At 55.0% G+C, this 18,255-nt stretch overlaps 2 protein-coding genes across 3 annotated transcripts; one reads left to right on the forward strand and one right to left on the reverse strand.

Moving 5' to 3' along the window:
- Positions 1 to 465: 465 nt before the first annotated feature.
- On the reverse strand, positions 466 to 14,180 carry VAMP7 (vesicle associated membrane protein 7). 2 transcript variants are annotated; one of them, XM_027893165.1, is made up of 8 exons: positions 14,138 to 14,180; positions 8,765 to 8,922; positions 8,092 to 8,149; positions 7,325 to 7,462; positions 4,064 to 4,154; positions 3,724 to 3,791; positions 2,351 to 2,443; positions 466 to 2,142 (listed from the first exon to the last, which is right to left on the reverse strand). In XM_027893165.1, exons 2-8 carry the CDS (start codon positions 8,908 to 8,910, stop codon positions 2,074 to 2,076), a joined length of 663 nt encoding a protein of 220 aa, XP_027748966.1. In that variant the 5' UTR covers positions 8,911 to 8,922; positions 14,138 to 14,180; the 3' UTR covers positions 466 to 2,073. The 2 variants fall into 2 exon arrangements, with proteins under 2 accessions (XP_027748966.1, XP_027748967.1); XM_027893166.1 differs by having other exon boundaries at positions 8,765 to 8,919; positions 14,138 to 14,161.
- Positions 14,178 to 17,152, forward strand: LOC114062105 (DNA-directed RNA polymerases I and III subunit RPAC2-like). The gene is made up of 5 exons (XM_027893168.1): positions 14,178 to 14,283; positions 15,127 to 15,224; positions 16,070 to 16,146; positions 16,562 to 16,644; positions 16,955 to 17,152. Exons 1-5 carry the CDS (start codon positions 14,248 to 14,250, stop codon positions 17,000 to 17,002), a joined length of 342 nt encoding a protein of 113 aa, XP_027748969.1. The 5' UTR covers positions 14,178 to 14,247; the 3' UTR covers positions 17,003 to 17,152.
- The last annotated feature ends 1,103 nt before the right edge of the window (positions 17,153 to 18,255 follow it).

The following is an 18,255-nucleotide window of genomic DNA, read 5'->3' on the forward strand; positions in this document are numbered from 1 at the left end:
TGTCAGGCAGGTAGGTTGGTGTCTCTGCAGCCTGCATGGCTGTGGAGATCCAGACGTGGATACAAACTTCCAGGCTGACCAGAGAAGCAGAAAGGTGCTGAGCTTGGACTCTGCTTGGATTCATGGGAATTTTAAATGCAAATCTGATATGACAAACACCTGGAAGCAGCTTCAGGAGGGGAACATTGAGCACCAACCCCAGACCCATTCCCATCAAGGAACTGTTAATTCAGGTTTTCTCATTCCATTTTTCCAAGCCGTTCTCACCCCCAGTGCTCTCCCTTCAGCCTCCAATATCCTCCAGCATTAACAGGCAGCCAAGATAATAATCAGCAACTCAAACAGTTCCTGTGGGTTCCAGAGGAAATCCCAACTCCCTCATCCCTATGCACAAAGCTCCTTCCAAACCCTAACCCGGCATTCCCAAGGTGAGTGAAAAGCTTCCACAAAACCAAGGAGCTCTGCTTTCTGTACAGGAATTTTACTGAAATCAATCAAGTTAACTTTTGTTTTTACACTAATGCCTCAGTGCATCCTTTGAAAGGAAAGGAAGGGTTGGTTTTTTTTTTTTTTTTCCTTTGAAAATTATTTGTACATAAGACAAGAAATCATGGAAATGAACACGGTAACACCACCCCCACTCCCCCTAAACATGCACAGCTGTACAGGGGCTGCAGGAGCTGAGGGGGGGGGGGCTTTCTCCAAGCTTTACATTCCATTTACAGAAGGAGAAGCAGGTGCCAGTGGCCTCTGACACTGGTGGGGGGGGGGGGTGTCCCATCACCCTGGGTGAGGTTTTAGTCCAGCAGAACACAAATCTGAAGGAGCTGCGAGTTGAGAGGAGAACTCTTTATGTGGGAGCTGTGGGAGCTTCACTGTCACAGTGAAGGAGCAGCAGTGTCACATCACCCCCCTCCCCTGTGTCACCAGGACCCCACACCTCCAGCTCAGTCCCCAGATGAAGCCACCCCTTCTGTGCCACAATCCCACCCCACTTCCCTGGGATAAAGGAAGCAGATTCCTTGGGAGCCCTTGTGAGGGGTTTTTCTGGTTCTCCTCTGGGACAGGAGCCCATCAGCTCCAGGACACAAGTGTGGACACCCCTCCCCCAGGAGCCAGGCCTGGCTGGTGCTTCAGGGGGGCAGCTGGGACAGGAACAGCTCAGCTGAGCCTGCATTTGGTTTGAACTCTTGCCAGAGGAGCCCATTCCTGCAGAGCTTTTCTTCCCTCAGCCCTCAGAGCCCCCACCCAGCACCTCCAGCCCTTCTCTGTCCTGTGGTTTTAGCACTCACAGGAGGAGCAGCACAAGCAGCAGCTCCCTGACACCTGATCAAGCCAGAGCAACAGATTGGCCCCCAGATTCGCCCCAGCCAGTGCCAGCATCACACTCGTTCCAGTCCACCCTCCAAAGAGCAGCAGGAGAAACAACCTGGCTGAAAGCAGATCCCTGACTGCAGCCAGAACCACGTGCAACCCTCTCCTTTACTGTGTCCACCCAGCCACAAATCAAGGGGGGAGATGAGGAAGAAGTGAGGATGAAGAGGCAGCCATTCCAAACGCTGAGGTGACCCCCCCACCTGCAGGAAAACTCCCCCCTCTCGGTGCACTAAGCCCCGTTTGTTTTGTTACCCCCGGGATTAGACCCGTGACCTTCCCATGCTGAAGCACTGAGAGCCACATGTGGCCAGATGTGCATCTCCAGGAACTGTGGAAACTCAAACCATCTTGTCCCTGCCCTGGTAAGTTGGCTCAGCCCACCCCAAACCACCCTCTGGCTCCCTCCTCACAGGCAGGCCAGGCCCGTTCCCCATCCGAGTGCAAAGCCACAGGGAAGGAAAGGGATTCGTGGGGACAGGAAAAAGAACAAAGAAATCCCTTCCAGTAACCCAGCCCAGCCCACTCTGGAGGTCACAGCTCCTTCCGGGCCCCTTTGGGGTGATAAGGCAAAAAGTCTGAAGTCCTGGAGGGATGGAGGGACGAGGAGGTGGCAGAGGTGACGGGTGACTTATTCCGTAGGTTGCTTCTTCACGCTCCTGGGACTCATCTCCAAGGGACCAGAGGCAGCAGCTCTGGTTATTTCTGCACACAGCTGGGCCAGGCCAGCCCACCACACACCGCTGAGAGGATGATGTAGAGGATCACCTGGGGAGGGAAAACGGGAATTCTGTAGGGAACGAGGAATTTCCACCCATCCCTCAACTGCCACACACACGGAACCTCCAGTTACCAAACCCCTGAGGAACTTGGCCAACACCCTCCTCCCGCTGCCCAGCACGTGCATCCAAGGACAGGAAGGTGGCTCTGGTGTTTTCCAGAGGCTCTCCACACTTCCCAGGCCCTCCACACTTACAATGGACACGATGATGAGGACGATGGTGAGCTTGAGGTTCTTCATGCACATGGCCCGGGCGAGGTTCCTGCTGGTTGTTTTGAAAGTGACTGACTGCAAGGCAAAGGGAAAGGAGGAATTCATTCCCAAAAGAAGCTGCATCCCAAGAAGATCCATGCTTTTTCCTACTTCCCCAAACCGTGGCAGTTTTCTCCTCCAGAGCCATTTAACTCCTGCACAGAACTGAACAGGCACCAAGAGAAAACTCTCCCAACAACTCCAGGGACAGGATAAAGTGTGTTAGTAAGTCCAGAGCCAGCTTGGAAGGATTAAACATGGAATATCCCCAGGTCACAGGGCAATCCCTGTCTCTATCTCAGAGTAGTGGTGGGGTTCTCATCTCACTTCTGACCTTTTGGGAACTGAAGTGCTCCAAAATATTTCCAGATCCACTGATCTAATCCCCAACATATTCCAGGGGTTAATTAGTGTAAATACCCCTGCCAAAATGGGACAATCCATAGGGCCACTCATGCCAGCCAAGCCCCAGGGAGGACAAGTCCTTCAGTGCCAGAACATTCCTCCAGAATTTGGACTTCCTGTGTTTTATGGAGTCACAGAATGGTCTGGGGTGGAAAAGATGATCTTTAAGGTCTTTTCCACCCCCTGCCATGGGCAGGGACACCTCCCACTATCCCAAGTGGCTCCAAGCCCCATCCAACCTGGCCTTGGACACTTCCAGGGCTGGGGCAGCCACAGCTTCTCTGGGCAACCTGTTCTGGAAAGCTTGAATTGTCCCATTCCAAGTCTCCTCTCTGTATCCTGCAATTCCACTCCAAAATAGTTTTTGGTCACCAAACACCCACCAGGCTGGGTCAGTGCAGGGATTCCTGGGATGTTCCTGCCCAGGGAAAGGCAGCAGTAGCTGGATCTAGCCAATCCAGCAGCTCACTCCACTGGGAATTGCCAGTTTTCCCACCAACCACCCCCTGGGCAGAAACTGCACCCCTGTGAACTGCACTCCTGCCTCAGAGCCCATTCCCAGGCTGGAGAACGTCAGCCCTGGATCTCCCAGGACACTCAGGTAGGACATTCCCACTGGACACATCCCATGCCTTCATTTCCTGCGTGGTTTCCAAGAACCAGCACTCCCTGGGAGAGCTCCCATGGGAATTCACATTGTCCAGTTTATTTGGCTCTTTCCCAGGCTGGGAAGCAGCTGGAAAAAGAGCTCTGAGGAGGGCAGGGATAAGACACGACCCAGGGAAGGTTTCCCTGCAGGTCTCAATGCTCCTGTGCCTGTCCAAGTGTCCCCAGACACTGGTGTCCCCCTGCCCTGCTCCCTGTGGGGCAGGAACACCCTTTCCCAATTCCAGGGTCTCTCCCAGACTCACCGAATCCACAAGATTCTCTGTTTTATCGATCAGCAGCTCCAGCTTCTCCCCTCTTTGTGCCACGAGGTCTGGAGAAAGGAAACCAAAATCCAGATTGGGAGGTCAAATCCCAGCGCAAAAAAACTGCTTCCAACACCCAACCCCAAACCAGGAGCCCCTGGATGCAATTCCCAGCCTTCCTGGCACTGCCAGGTATTTCAGGAGCAGCCTCTCATCGCACAGGGGACTGATTTGGGTAAATTCCAGCTCTATTTGGAAGGGTCACATTTGTCAAACCCCAAAGCAGTGTGACAGAGAATGAAAGGGGCTCCAGGCAGCCCTTCCCAAGGGAAGCAGGTACCTATGTTCCGGACCATGATCCCTTTGAGCTCATCGATCTGCGCTTGTGTCTCTGCCACCTGGTCAGGGCCTTTGCTCTCCGAGTGGTATTTCTGCAACAGAGGACAGGCAGTGACAGCAGCAGCTCAACAAATCAACAGGCAGTGACAGCAGCAGCTCAACAAATCAACAGGCAGTGAAAACAGGACCCTCAACGTTCCACTTCAGACCTTTCACACAAAAAAAGGCAACTCTGCTCCCTGCAGAACAGCACAGACAGAAATGGGAGTTTTCAACCCACCCAAGGAGTTTGTCAGTGGGTGGAAGACCAAAATCTGACTTTTTTTAGCCATTTACAGATCCCACCCCCACCCCTGCTCCCACGCTGGTGCCCGGAGGGCCCAGAAGTGACAGCCCCCTTTGGAAGTGGGAGCAACTGGCAGCAAGGAAGGGGAGTTCAGGCAGGAAGCAGGAGCTGTGGTTCCCTGTCAGAGGTCCCAGCCCCATCATCAGCTCTGAACCGTTTCTGAAGGCAACACACTTTGATGAGCTTCTCCAGAACACATGGAGGGATCCCTGCAATCCCCCAGGACAGCACGGATCCATCTCCACAGGCGGCCTCAGAGGGACATCCAGTGAGGGTGAGGAGTGCCTGTGGACTGGGAATGTTGAAGGTGGCCAGCTGGAGTGTCCCAACTGCTCTTCCAACAGGATAGAGGAGCAGCCAAGGGCCAGCCCGTGGCCTGGACCCACCCAGGAGGATCTCCCAGCTCACCTGCCAAGAGCTTTGCTGCTCTGCAGCCCCTCTGGTGTGTTCCCTGTTGCATCACTCCTGCCATCCCTGCATTCCAGGAGGGACACCGAGGCCCAGTGGCATCAGGGAACTGAGTTCTGCTCTTCCTGCACGGATTTTAAGTCCCTGTCCCCATCACAGCTGCTCTGCTCCACGAGCACCCACCTGGCTGCTCCAATCCCAGTTTTCTTCTGGACAGGAGTTTCATTGAAATCTGTATCTGACGGAGTCTAACACTGACAGCACCCACCTGGTGACTCATGGGCACAGCACCCAATCCAACAGCTCCCCTGGAGCTGCTCCAGGGCACAGATTTTCAGGAGAAGGTGCAGACTGGCCCGCTAATCAAAACCAGTCACTGGTTTGACTGGAAGCACAGCCTCCCTTCCCATGATTATGTGTGTGCTGGAGTGGGATCTCTGCCTCCCACCAGAGACAGCGATCACCTGGGAAACATCCCTGCTCCTGAGGCCGTGGCAGGCAGGCTGCCCTCCTGGAGCAGGGAGGGAAGAGCTCTGGCAGCACTAAACTGCCCTTGCCTGAGGCCTGGACTCCATCCATACACAGGCAGCTCCTCTCGAGCTTGAGGGATATGGAAAAGCTGGGATTTTAGGGGAATATCAGCTCTAAAAACCATCTGGCTCTTCTGATAAGGCAACTCGTTAAACTTATGGCAGCCCTGAGCAGCTTACAAAGTGCTGAGCCAGCACTTTGTGTAGGTTCAGTCCTCACATGTCAAAGCCTGGTGGAGATGGAAAACTCCACCCCATCACCCCCAGGAAGTTCAGCTCGTTTATCATGCACTGGCATTGTTGTTCCTTGCTCTCTCTGTGCTGTGCAAGGCAAAGAACAGCTCCTAAAATGAACTCCTGGGACTCTCCAAACCCCCTTTCCCCACTCACTGTGGGGCACCCACATGTGGCTCCTGTCCCAAATTCCAGGACAAACTTCAGGCAGCAGCGGTGCAGGGGCAAATCCTCCCTTTACCTCCCCCCACCTCGGGGTCCTGCCTTCCCCCTGCCCCTCAACACAAACCGGGAATGGGCCAGAATTCCTACACTGAGAAGCCAGAGCTTTTCCCCTCCTCCTGCACCTGCAGCAGCCCCAAACCTGGCACTTCCCAGAGAGCAGAAGAGCCCAGCCCTCCATGGAGAACAGCAGCACCAACACCCTCCCCAGGCACAGCAGAGCACAGAGAACCTCGCACCCCACAGCCCCGGGGGGACAAGCCCTGAATGCCAACATTCCAAGGACATCCCATGTTCAATTCGAGGGAGATCTCAAAACAAAAAGCCCCACAAACAACCCCCAACCAGGTCATCGAGTTGTTTGTAGTCAATTAAGGGCTCTTAAGAGTCTTCAAAGCCTTTTTCCTGCAGCCTGAGGGTTTGTGCACTAATAACATTATTGATCTGCAGTCAGCAGGCAGTTCTTTATTCCTTCTCCATCTTCCAGCTGGCTCCACTCCTTGCACTTGACATTATTCCCTGTAGGAATTCCCTGTGCTTCCCCACAGCCCTTGCTGGGGGTGCTGGGAGAGCAGCTCTGCAGCCCAAATCCCAGGGAAAAACCCGAACTGCACCATCCCCTCCACAGGAAGCTCATGTTTTAAGAGCGGCCCAATCCCACACCCCCAAAAAACTGCTTTACTCCAGCCCAACCTTTCCCTCCAGGAGTCCAAGAACAGCCCCACAACAGCCAGAATAGTCCTCTGAAACCTGGGAATTTCTTTGGAAGGAGACTGACAGTGCTCTGCCAGTGCAGGATCCAGGCTGGTGCCACAGCAGGGGAGCAGCTCCCCCTGCCAACACCACAGTGTTCCACAGGCTGGGAATGCAGCATCCTGAACTGCACCCTAGCTGAGGGGGGGAGAGAGACTCCCCTCACACTGTCCATTTGGGGGTTGGAAGGATCCAAGGCAAGCCCCAACTCAGGGCCCTGTCACAGGTGATTTATCCTGCTCTTGGACCTCCTTCCTTCCCTTCCTCCCACGCTGGGAATGGAAACCCTTGGAGCCTCAGTGCCAGCTGGAGAGTGAGTTCACCACTGGGGGTAACCCAAGCCCAGCCTTCTTCCCTCCTGAAAAGGCCACAGAGCCACCAGCAATCACCCTGTCGCACTCCAGCAGCCACTGGAATTGCCAGGAAGGGAAAGGAAGGAAAGGGAGAGGCAGTCAGGGCTCACCAGACACTCAAGGTCTGAAGCTGAGCAGCAAAAAGGAGTAAGACACACATTGTCCTGCTCTCAGTGACAGCCACGTTCCCACGTTCCCAGCCTGGACATTCCCAGTGTTCCCACTAAGCTCTGATCTCCTGGTCCAAACAGTTCATCCACCCCCCAAGCCCCCTGAACTGTGGGGTGCTGCGGGGTGGGCGTGGGGAGCACGACCCACTGCCTGGCTCCACAGCCCATTCCCCGGGAGCAAACCCAAGGAGAATTCCTGGGAGAGCTCTGGCTCGCCAGGGAAGTGCCCTGGAGCCCCAGGCTCACCAGCTGTGCTGCCAGGACACTGGAGAACTCGCTGTTCATGGCGTAGGGAAGGGCTGTCTGGGCTCTGGAGCCGTACGTGGTCTGGAACCGCTTCTTGATCTCGTTCAGGAACGTGAAGGCTCGGGATCGTTCGAAGTCCTGGAGAGAGAGCGAGCACAGGCACCAGGAATAACAGCATGCAGTTATTCCTGCAAGTCCCAGGCCTAACTGGGGTGTCTGTGTGTGACACTGGGATTGGGCTGGTTATCCCAGGGCTGGAAGAGCAGCCACAGCGCTCTTTTATTACCACTCGCTGATCCCAATGGGAATTCTCCCTGCCTTGTTTCCAGACTGCATTCACAGCCTGGATATCTACAGTTCTGATTCTGTGCCTGGCACCTTCCTGCAGTGAGAGTGCACTTCCAGAAATGAGGAACACCAGGCACTGACAACTAAACTGATTCCTGCATCCCCATCCCACTGCCCTGGGACTGCTGGGAGAGGGACTGGGAAAAACAAGGACCTCTCCTCAAAGCTACCAACTCTCAGGCAGTGGGAGGTGTCCCTGAGGATTTTTAAGGTCCCTTCCAACCCAAACCATTCCATGAGTCTCCAATTGGAGTTCCAGGCTTAGATATCAAAGCCGTAACTGGTGGCAATGAGGACAGGAGCATTTTCCATGGGGAGGGAAAATGGCACCTCGGATCAGCCCCCACTAAAAACTGGCAACTGCATTCCCAAAGCTGCTCAGGGCCTGCCTGGGCAGCAGCTGGAACCAAAATACTCACGTCATCTGTGATGCAGAGGTAAATAATCCTGTCCTGGCAGATGTAATGGAACAGGTAACTGCAGAGAATGGAAAAGAAGGAAAGAAATAAAGATCAGTTGGAGCTGCCCCAGGACTCGTATTCGAGAAGACACCACTGCCTGTGGGGCCTTCAGGGGCTGGGGAAGAAGACATTTGTGCATTCCCAAAAGTTTTCCCCAGGAAGCACCTGGAACCTCTTACAAACTCCAGAATCAAGTGAATTCTCTTGCAAATCCTGGCCTTGTCCAGCTCCAAGGACACAGCTCAGGAGCTCCACATTCAGGTTTTTGTCTTACAACATTAAGACAACCCCAAAATAAGCTTTAGGAGTGGCCCTGAGGGTCTGTTACAGAAAAGCCAGGGAAAGATTCCATGAGCAAAACGCCAAAGATTCCCCAGCTGGGCACCCTCCAGCCCACTCTGGAGTTGTATAAAAACAGAAAAGTTCGATTTTGGATCAACTGCTTGAGCTAAACTTAAAATCCTGGTTACGCTGTGGAGTCCTGGGGGAGGCTGAGCCCCACTGCACATTCCATCAGCCATCCAACCGGGAATGTGGGACAGCAAAAACCCCACAGGATTACAGCAAAACAACCCCAAACACACCCAGTTCATTGCTGTTCCCCTCCCAGCCCCCCAGGGGGGTCACTCACCTGCCATGGGAGTAGGTGAGTTTGTTGTTCTCCGAGGGGATTTTGGCCAGGATCTGCTCCGTCACCTCCAGGAAGTTCCCCCCACACCAGGCGTGCTTGGCCAGGATGGTGGTGCCCCTCGCCACGACAGCAAACAGGATGGCCATGGCTTCCCACTGCTGGGAACAGCAACACTGGGATGAGCTCCAGGACACCACCACCACCACCAAGCTGTCCCATCTCCCCTTTCAGGTTCTGCTCCAGCGACGCCAAAACTCCAACGATCTCCAGGAAAGTTCTGGTGACCACCACGGCCTGTACTCGGTGATCCCACTGGGAATCCTCCCTGCCTTGTACCTGATTTCTCCAAGCCAACGTTCCTGCCCATGGATCCACCTGGACAGCTCACACAGTGCAGGGGTGGGAGGGCCAGAAGGCTGGGAAGGAGAAGAGAGGGTTGTGTGGAGACCTCAGAGCTCCTTCCAGTACCTGAGGGGGCTCCAGGAGAGCTGGAGGGGGACTGGTCATCAGGAACTAGAGGGACAGGACACAGGGAATGGCTTCCCACTGCCACAGGCAGGGTTAGATGGGATACTGGGAAGGAATTCTTCCCTGGGAGGGTGGGGAGGTGCTGGAATGGATTTCCCAGAGAAGCTGTGGCTGCCCCTGGATCCCTGGAAGTGTCCAAGGCCAGGCTGGATGGGGCTTGGAGCAACCTGGCATAGTGGAAGGTGTCCCTGCCCATGGCAGGGGGTGGGACTGGATGGGCTTTAATGTCCCTTCTAACCCAAACCATTCCATGATTCCCTAAGTCTCTCCAGAGCTGGAAAAACATCCCTGCTTGCATGGAAAGGGACACACTTAATCAGCTCAAGTATCATCACATTAATCTACTGTGAGCCCCCAGATTTAACACATGAAACCACATGTCAGATCCCAGCTGTGACAGCTGCTCCACTCATCCCACACACCCATAAGCCTCTTTTCTGCCTGGGAAAGACTTAGGATGACTTCTGACCCTGCAAAACCCCCAAATCTTATTTTTCACTTTGCACTTCCCCTGTTTGTTGCCTGCTTTGATTTGTGTCTAGGAACATCTCCCAGATGTTTCCATCCCAAAACCTCCCACAGGTTTGAGCTCAGCATTGCAAGGGGAAAGGAATAAACTCATGGATTTGTTTCCCCTGACACAATTCCTAAGCAAACTCCTGGGCACAAAGACATCCAAGGAGAAAGAATAAAAAGCAGGGAAGAAAGTGGTGATCACTCCCTGCCTGCAACAGATCTGGAAACAGAGGCCAAGAACAGGTTCCAGCAGAGGCAAGTTCTTCACACAACACATCCCCTGAAGAGTTCCTACAGGTTATCAGGGAAAAGAAGTGTTCACATGAGGCCAGAAAAAAAAAAACAGTTTATGGAGGAAAAGAATCACCATCAAACAAATATCACCCTGGAGCAGAATTTATCACGAGTTTCTCCCGTTCTTCCACTCCCCCCCCAGCCAGAACAGGGAATCACTGACTCCTCAGGCTCAGGAATGGTTTTTTTTCCAGGGAAAAATACTTGAAGAGGAAGTAATACCTTCAATCAGCAAAGCAGGTGACCCCCCTGGGGTCCAGCTGAGGCTCTCGCAGGACTCTGCTCCTCACTGCTCTTCTCACACATGGAGCAATTCAGACTTGATTAAGCAAAGGCCTGTGAAATCCCAGTGCTCCCAGTTTACAGTCAGGGCCTCCAAGGAGTTCACAAACCCACTGCCAACATCTCTTGCAACGCTGGAACTACCAACAACATCCCATGACAGGCAGAGCCGAGTCACTGCAAAGCCTCTTGGAAAACACAGCCTCTGCCTGAGCCCACCTGCCAGGGCATTCCAGGGTTGCCCCACGAGCCCACATTCCTAATTCCTTCCAGAAAGCTGGAAGAGCTGCCAGGCTGAGCGACCTGCACGCTCCCAAACCGTGCAGGGGGTGTGTGCAGCCCTGAGCTCTGACATCCTGCCACACGGGGCCACTCTCAGCCCGGGCTTCAGGCTGGCTTTATTTTTAAGCCAGTCTTAAGTCCCTGCATCAACCACACGCTGATTGCATTAGAGCGGGGAAAGCAGTCACAGATTCCAGGGATATTCTGCTGACCTGGCAGCTCTCCAAAGCAGGGGGGTTGCAGAGGGTGAGGGTCACCAAGAAGGGCTCACCCACCTCTGGTTAAACATCAGTAAGTTACTAATCACAAGTCCCCCCTTCACAGACCTAAGGAGACCAAAAGTTCAACCTGATGCTCACAATATTATCTAAGACAGGAGCATTTGGACCTGAAAAAAAGAACCCAAACCAGCCTGGGATTCTGGGATTGGGATCTGGTACAGAGCAAGGATTAACTGGCTGGTCCTGGTTTCTCCTGATCAGGGACAGCGGTTCCCTCCCATCTGACCAGGCCACAGAGAGCACATTTTCCCAGCTGTGGCCAAAAAAAAAAATAACAAATTCAACTGTCCTGGCCTTCAGGAGAGATCCTGTACAAGCTTAAACTCACTCCAAACCCCACATGGTAGCATTGATTTATCCAGAGGACACGAACTGCACTTTGTTCCGCCTTCCACTCGCTCCACACCCGAGCTCTGCAGCTGCCACCAATCCCAGCTTTGCCAACAAGGAGGAACACGAGCCAGGGAACTGCTGACCAGTTACACCAGCAGCAGCACTGAGGGAATTCCCTGCCCACTCCTGTCCCTCCGGATCCGCCAGGCTTTGGCCAGGCCAGGCTGCACCAGGCCCGTGGTGCAACACCAGGTCACAGCCTGGAATCACAAACACCACTAAGCCTCTTGAGCAATCAGGTGACTGTCCAGCACCAGGAAAGGCAGGTCTGCCCGCTGCAGTCACCCAGCAGGGCTGGCATAAAGGAGCAGTTGTCCAGAGGAAACACAGCCCCAAAGCCTCCCCCGTCACACACACCACGAGAGACCTCAGGGCTACCACGGAGCAAAGGGAAACCTCAACTCTCAACTCCCACAGCAGAGCAACTGCAGGATTACAAAGTGGGGGAGATGATTTCCCCACGTCTCCACTCAGTTAATATTGGATATCTGCAGAACTCACCCCGGTGAGGTGACAGTCACTGTCACAGCCCTGTAACACAGGCCTGTCAGAGGTATCCCTCCTCAGTGGTTACAAAAGTCAGGAATGAAATCCATTCAAATCCACCCCTTTTTGCACAACTGTTTTCTGTCTAAACTCACAGTATTAATTGGCTGGAAGCAGCCAAGACTAAAACCTCCTAAAACTCACTCGGGAGGCACCAGGTGGGCCTGGTGTGGAAAGGCTCCAAATTAGCAAGGAAGGGAGGAAAAGGCTGCAATCCCTCAGCGAGCCAGAAAACACTACGGATCCAAAGAGCCCCTCAGCAGGGCCAGGAGGGATTGGCAGCTCTCAGGGAGTTAAGAACCACAGAATCCCAGACTGCTTTGGGTTGGAAAGGACCTTAAAACCCATCTCATTCCACCCCTCTCCATGGGCAGGGACACCTTCCACTATCCCAGGTTGCTCCAAGCCTCGTCCAGCCTGGCCTTGGACACTCCCAGGGATGGGGCAGACACAGCTTCCCTGAGAAATCCATTCCAGCACCTCCCCACCCTCCTAGGGAAGAATTCCCTCCTACTACAAAGGCACAGAAAAACATGAACACCAGAAACACGGGGTCAGTTTTCAGTGTCCGTGGGGCCCATCTCTTGTTTTCAAGCGTCTCTCCCAGCCCAGAAGATTCCCAGCCCGTGCCAGGAGGGCACTGCCTGCATTTCCAGAAATCCTCTTACAGAAAGCAAAGGGCATCACGTTGCTGCTGGTTTTAAGCATGAAAGGGAGGGTGTGTTGCAACCCTGGGAGTTGCAAACTGCCAGAGTGCAATAAAGGAGATGTTTGAGCACAGTGAGCTCAGCAGAAACCAGCTTCCCTTCCACCTCTCCTGGGCTGCTGGAAATCGTTATTTCTTTAAAGGAATATTCCCTGGGGCCGCTCTGTTCATTTTAAGCCCGAGAAACGTGACATCTGTGCCCAAGCTTATCCCAAGTTGTGCACACAGAGTTTAGTTCGGGCTCCCTCGCTGCATCCGTACAGAAACGCTGATAAAATGAATCCAGGTTCATTTTCCAGGCCTGGAAATGAAACCTGTCCTGGAAGGAGCACAAAAGGGTGTGGAGAGGGATAAAGACATAGAATGTGATGGCAACTGGATGAGCAGCTCTCTAGAGAGGTAGCACAGACCCGCCCGAGCAGGGGATGGGAATTGTGGAATCAGGGAATGGTTGGGGTTGGAAAAGCCCTCCAAGTTGTGCCAGCACAGCTGGGATTATCAGTCGATTAATTCATTAATGTAACCACCCAGTGGAACATCCCTGACACACTCCACTCCCAGTCACACCAGTAACACACCAATAACATACCAGTGACACACCAGTAACACCAATAACACACTAGTTACACCCCAGGAATATGCCAGTAATGCACCAGTAACAGGCCAACTACACCACTAACACACCACTTATACCCCAGTAACACCAGTCACACACCAGTAACATGCCAGTTACACCAATAACACACCAGTTACACGTCAGTAACACACCAATAACACCAGTAACACCAACAACACACCAGTTACACGCCATTAAGACGCCAGTAACACCAACAACACGTCACTTACACCCCAGTAACACTCCAGCAGCACACCAGTAACACGCCAGTTACACCAGTGACATGCCACTTACACCCCAGTAACACTCCCATAACACTCCAGTGACACGCCAATTACACCAGTGACAGGCCAGTAACACGCCACTTACACCTCAGTAACACTCCAGTGACACACCGGTAACACCAGTGACTCGCCACTCACACCCCAGTACCACCAGTAAGACCCCAGTGACACGCCATTAACACCAGTGACACGTCAGTAACATCCCAGTAACACCACTAACACACCACTCACACCCCAGTACCACCAGTAAGACTCCAGTGACACGCCAGTAACATCCCAGTAACACCAGTGACACGCCACTCACACCCCAGTACCACTCCGGTAAGACGCCGGTCGCGGTCCGTGGCACACAGTGACACACGCAGGGACACACAGTGACCCCCGGTGACACACAGTGACACACAGTGACACGCAGTGGCACACGGTGACACCAGCACTGCCCCCCGCCCGTCCCCATCCCGTCCCCATCCCCCGGCCCCGCTCCGAGGCCTCGGCCCGCTCCAGCCCCGAGCGCGGCCCGGCCCGGGCGGGGGGGCGGCCCCCGCAGAGCCCTCTCCCCGCGGGGGGCTCCGTGTCCTTCCCTGCTCCCCCCGTGTCCCCCCTTATCCCCCCCATATCCCCCCGTCCCCCTCTCCCCCCTCTCACCGGCGCTCCCGGGGCCGCCCCCGCGCTCCGGCCCCGCCCGGGCCCGGCCAGACGCGTTTCCGCTGCCGGCGGGGCCGCGGGGCCGCCGGGACCTGCAGTCCGGGCACGGCATGGCCGGCAGCGGGGACACCGCGGCCCTGGAGACCGTGAGAGGGGACAAGGGGGGCAGGGGGGAAAAACGGGGGTCTGAGCGCCCCGGGGGCAGCGGGGAGCGGGGAAAAGGGAGGGGGGAGCGGGATCTGGCGGCACGGAACGAGGGAGAGACGGCCTCGTGGTGCACCGGGAGAGGGGGCGGGTTGGATATCGGGGGGTGTTTCTTCGTGGGAAGGGCTGTCCAGGCCCTGGCACAGCTGCCCAGGGCAGGGGTGGAGTCCCCATCGCTAGGGGGATTTAACAGCCGCGTGGATGTGGCACATGGGGACATGGGACGGTGGTGGCCTTGGCAGTGCTGGGGGGGGGGGTTGGACTTGGTGGTCTCAGAGGGCTTTTCCAGCCTAAATGATCCCGTGGTTCCACGATTTTGTGATTCCCAATCTTGGCTTAGTGACAGGACGCTCTCCCGTGATTCCCAAGCCTGGCTCAGTGGCGGGACGCTCTCCCGTGGTTCCACGATTCTGTGATTCCCTAGCCTGGCTCAGTGGCAGGGCATCCCCACGAGGGGCATTGTGGCATCGCCATCGGGACAAAGGGTGACAGCGGGGGACCCCCAGCTCGCAGGTCACATCCTAGGGCTTGGTGCTTCATCCCAGCAGTGGGGAACAGCCCAGATCCCTGTGCAAAGCACCCCACCTGCCCCACAGCCTTCCCTCTCGGCCCCGTGTCCAAACCCCCCCGGGTGTGTCACCCCCAGAGAAGCAGCGAAGCTCCTGGTCCTGCTGAGATCAGGAATTGTACCTGAGGACTTCTCCCGGGTAAAGAGTGACAAGACAAGAGGAAATAACCCCAAGCCAAGGGGCTTTACAGCATCTCTTCTTTCCCACTGGTGACAGATCCAGGCGGATGGGACAGACGGGAATTGCGTCACCTTCGTGCTGCACGACGAGGATCACACCCTGGGCAACTCCCTGCGCTACATGGTCATGAAGAAGTGAGTGGAGCCTCTGACAGGGCTGAGGGAACCTCTGTGCCCTGCCCTGGCCTTCTCCTCATTGATCCACACCTCAGCTGTCGCTGGAAGGAGGCAAATGATCCCAAATCCCTGTGCACACCTGTCAGAGCCTTTATGTCCCCCAAGGGGCCCTGCTCCCACCTCCTGCCTCTGCTCACAGGATTAATCCTTTCCTTGGGCTGTGTCAGCAACCTGAGAGCACCAAGAGGCCTTAGTGGGCCTGACCAGGCTCCACCTTCACCCTGCCTTGACCAGGAGCCCTGGTTAAGCTCAGCTGTTGGAGGAGTAACTGGGTCTCCAGCCCAGCCTGTGCTGGGCCAGGGACTCCATTTGTTGCCCACAGGTGGGTTGGAAGGGACCTTAAAGCTCATCCAGTGCTACCCCCTGCCATGGGCAGGGACACCTTCCCCCAGCCCAGGCTGCTCCAAGCCCCGTCCAACCTGGCCTTGGACACTTCCAGGGATGGGGCAGCCACAGCTTCTCTGGGCAACCTGTGCCAGGGGCTCCCCACCCTCACAGGGAATTGATTCCAAGCATCCAGGATTCCCTGTTTGGGCTCTACAGCACTGCCCCTGCACTGGTTGTGGTGCCAGGATGGTGCCAGCCAGGTCTTTGCCCTACAAAGCTCCAGCTGCAGCTCAGGGACAGATTGGGAGGGAGTGAAGGTTCCACAGGTGATTTCCTCTCAGCAAATCCCTCCCATGAGACCCTAAATCGTGCTAGGAACATCCCAAGCTCCAGCAGGTGTTGGCTCCACCTTCCCTGATGTTTGCTGTGGCTTGGCCTGGGTTTCACTGCTCCCTCTGCTCTCTGCCCTCCTGCAGCCCTGACGTGGAGTTCTGTGGCTACTGCATCACACACCCCTCTGAGAGCAAGATCAACTTCAGGATCCAGACCAGAGGTAGGGCTGGGGGCTGTTCCTGCATGTCTGGGCTCTTTTTTTTCATGGAATTCCCCCCTGCTCCTGCCGGCTTCCCTCCAGGACTCATTCAAGCCAAGCAAAAAGCCCTTTCACCTGCTCTCTGCAGTGCTGGGCCCCACAGCTGAGCCTCACAGGCTGCTCCCAGCATGCTGCTCCAGCTCCTGTTCCCAGCTGGAGTGGGGAGCAGTTCCCCTGGCTGGCAGCAGGCCCTGGCACAGGGAGCTCAGCCCTGGGTGGGCAGCAGGGTGGGTGTGGGTGGGCACACGCCTGGGGGAGGTGGGGCACTGGGTCACAGCTCACAGGGAGGGGCCACCAGCCCTTGGGAGCCACCTCAGTGTCACTGCTCAGCCTCTGGGGCCACCTCAGTGTCACTGCCCCTGCTCCCTCCCCACAGGGGCCCTCCCTGCCGTGGAGCCGTTCCGGAAGGGGCTCAATGACCTGATGGCTGTTTGCCAGCACGTGCTCAGCACCTTTGAGGTGAGACCATTCCTGAGGGGCTCAGGAGCCTTTTCCATCTCTTGGTCCTGTTTCTGTCCCCGAGGCCCGTGCTGGAGGCACCTTTGCCATGAAAACCTGGTGGTTTTCTTGGGCATCCTCTGCCTGGCTTCCTTTCCCTCGGAGTGACTGCGAAAATCAGTCGCTTCCAAAAGTAGCTGGGGCTCTGTCAGAGCTTCCTGGCCTTTCCAGGCTCCAGGCAGAGAAGTCCCAGCGCTGCAGGGTGGTGGCACTGGGCTGCAGAGTCACTCAGGGACAGGCTGCTGACCTTGGTGCTGTGCTCTTGTTGCAGAGGAGCATGAAGGAGTACCGGGCACAGAGGGAGGAGGAGATGCAGTAGCCTTTGGAGATGGCATCAGTGGATGTCCCCATGGCTGCCTGTGGCATCTGTGTGTGGAATTCCCTGCGTCCAAGTGGGGGTTTTTAGGTTGTTTTTGCATGGCTTTGATGCAAATTGTATTTTCTCTATTTAATAAAGTTTATTCATTTAGATGCTGCTGAGGTGATACTGAATTCTGCTCGGCCCAGGCGTGGAAAGCCACAGAACCATGGAATGGTTTGGTTTGGAAGGGACCTTAAAACTCATCCAGTCCCACCCCCTGCCATAGGCAGGGACACCTTCCACTAGGCCAGGTTGCTCCAGCCTGGCCTTGGACACTCCCAGGGAAGAATTCCTTCCCACTATCCCATCTAACCCTGCCGTGGCAGTAGGAAGCCATTGCCCCTTGTCCTGCCTCTACATACCCTTATAAAAATGGTGGATAGAAGGCAGCTCTGTCACTCTCCCATCACATTCTTCCCCTCTCCAAGTGTTTTTGCTGTTTTCTAGCCAAGATTTCCAGGTCAGAGTGTGCAGTCAGGTGCACAGAACAAGTCTGAGCCCACAGGGAGCCAAGGGGCTCAAATCCATCTTTAGAGGGGCAGCACCCTCTCAAATTCCTTGCCTGTCATTGGCCCCAGCCTTCCTGCCTCACAGATGCCCCCCTGCTCGTTTGGGGGGTGAGAAGAGTAAAAACCCACTTTTTCCCCCCTCAGTCCAAACTTCCCCCTCAGGGGAAGGAGCCTTTTGTTGGGTATAACGTGGTGTGAAATCACAGGGGGTTGAAGGCTTGGGGTTATGCCCAGGGGCCAGCTGAACCCTGGATTTCCTAATCCACCTCCTTTTCCTGAGGGATTGCTGCCAGGGATCCACGATGCCTGTGCCAGCTGGTCCCACACACTGTGGGAGCTCCATGGAGCAGTGGGAGTTGAAATCACAGACTCCATTTGCCTGTAAATGTGGACAAATACAGAAATACACAGAATTCTGATCTTTTTATAGGCAGAATCATTAAAAATACCCAGGTGTCTGTCTGAGCTGGAACATCTCCATTTTTATCACTTTTCTCCTTTGACTTCATTTTGCCACCAACAAATGCAGGCAGAGCCCAACAGCAGCACTGCAGCACAGACACAAATTACTCCAGGAGGTTGGGAAATGTATGGAAAACAGGCTGGTCTACATATTCCTCACCTTCTGCTTTCCTTGAGACCCATTTGTCTTTCAGAAATACGACTTGTTTGTAAAACATTTGTAGCTAAAAAAAAACCCAC

Source organism: Empidonax traillii, unplaced genomic scaffold, assembly GCF_003031625.1.
Source record: "Empidonax traillii isolate 1590-97213 ecotype Southwest subspecies unplaced genomic scaffold, ASM303162v1 scaffold383:size710549, whole genome shotgun sequence".
In the NCBI taxonomy this organism is placed as follows: domain Eukaryota; kingdom Metazoa; phylum Chordata; class Aves; order Passeriformes; family Tyrannidae; genus Empidonax; species Empidonax traillii.

Coding starts and splice junctions, on each gene's coding strand:
- VAMP7 (XM_027893165.1), bottom strand. CDS start 8,910: ATGGCCATCCTGTTTGCTGTCGTGGCGAGGGGCACCACCATCCTGGCC. Junction 4,155..7,324: donor GTGTCCTGGCAGCACAGCTG/GTGAGCCTGGGG, acceptor CCTCTGTTGCAG/AAATACCACTCGGAGAGCAA. Junction 2,444..3,723: donor CAGAGAATCTTGTGGATTCG/GTGAGTCTGGGA, acceptor TTTGCCTTGCAG/TCAGTCACTTTCAAAACAAC.
- LOC114062105 (XM_027893168.1), top strand. CDS start 14,248: ATGGCCGGCAGCGGGGACACCGCGGCCCTGGAGACC. Junction 15,225..16,069: donor CGCTACATGGTCATGAAGAA/GTGAGTGGAGCC, acceptor GCCCTCCTGCAG/CCCTGACGTGGAGTTCTGTG. Junction 16,645..16,954: donor ACGTGCTCAGCACCTTTGAG/GTGAGACCATTC, acceptor CTCTTGTTGCAG/AGGAGCATGAAGGAGTACCG.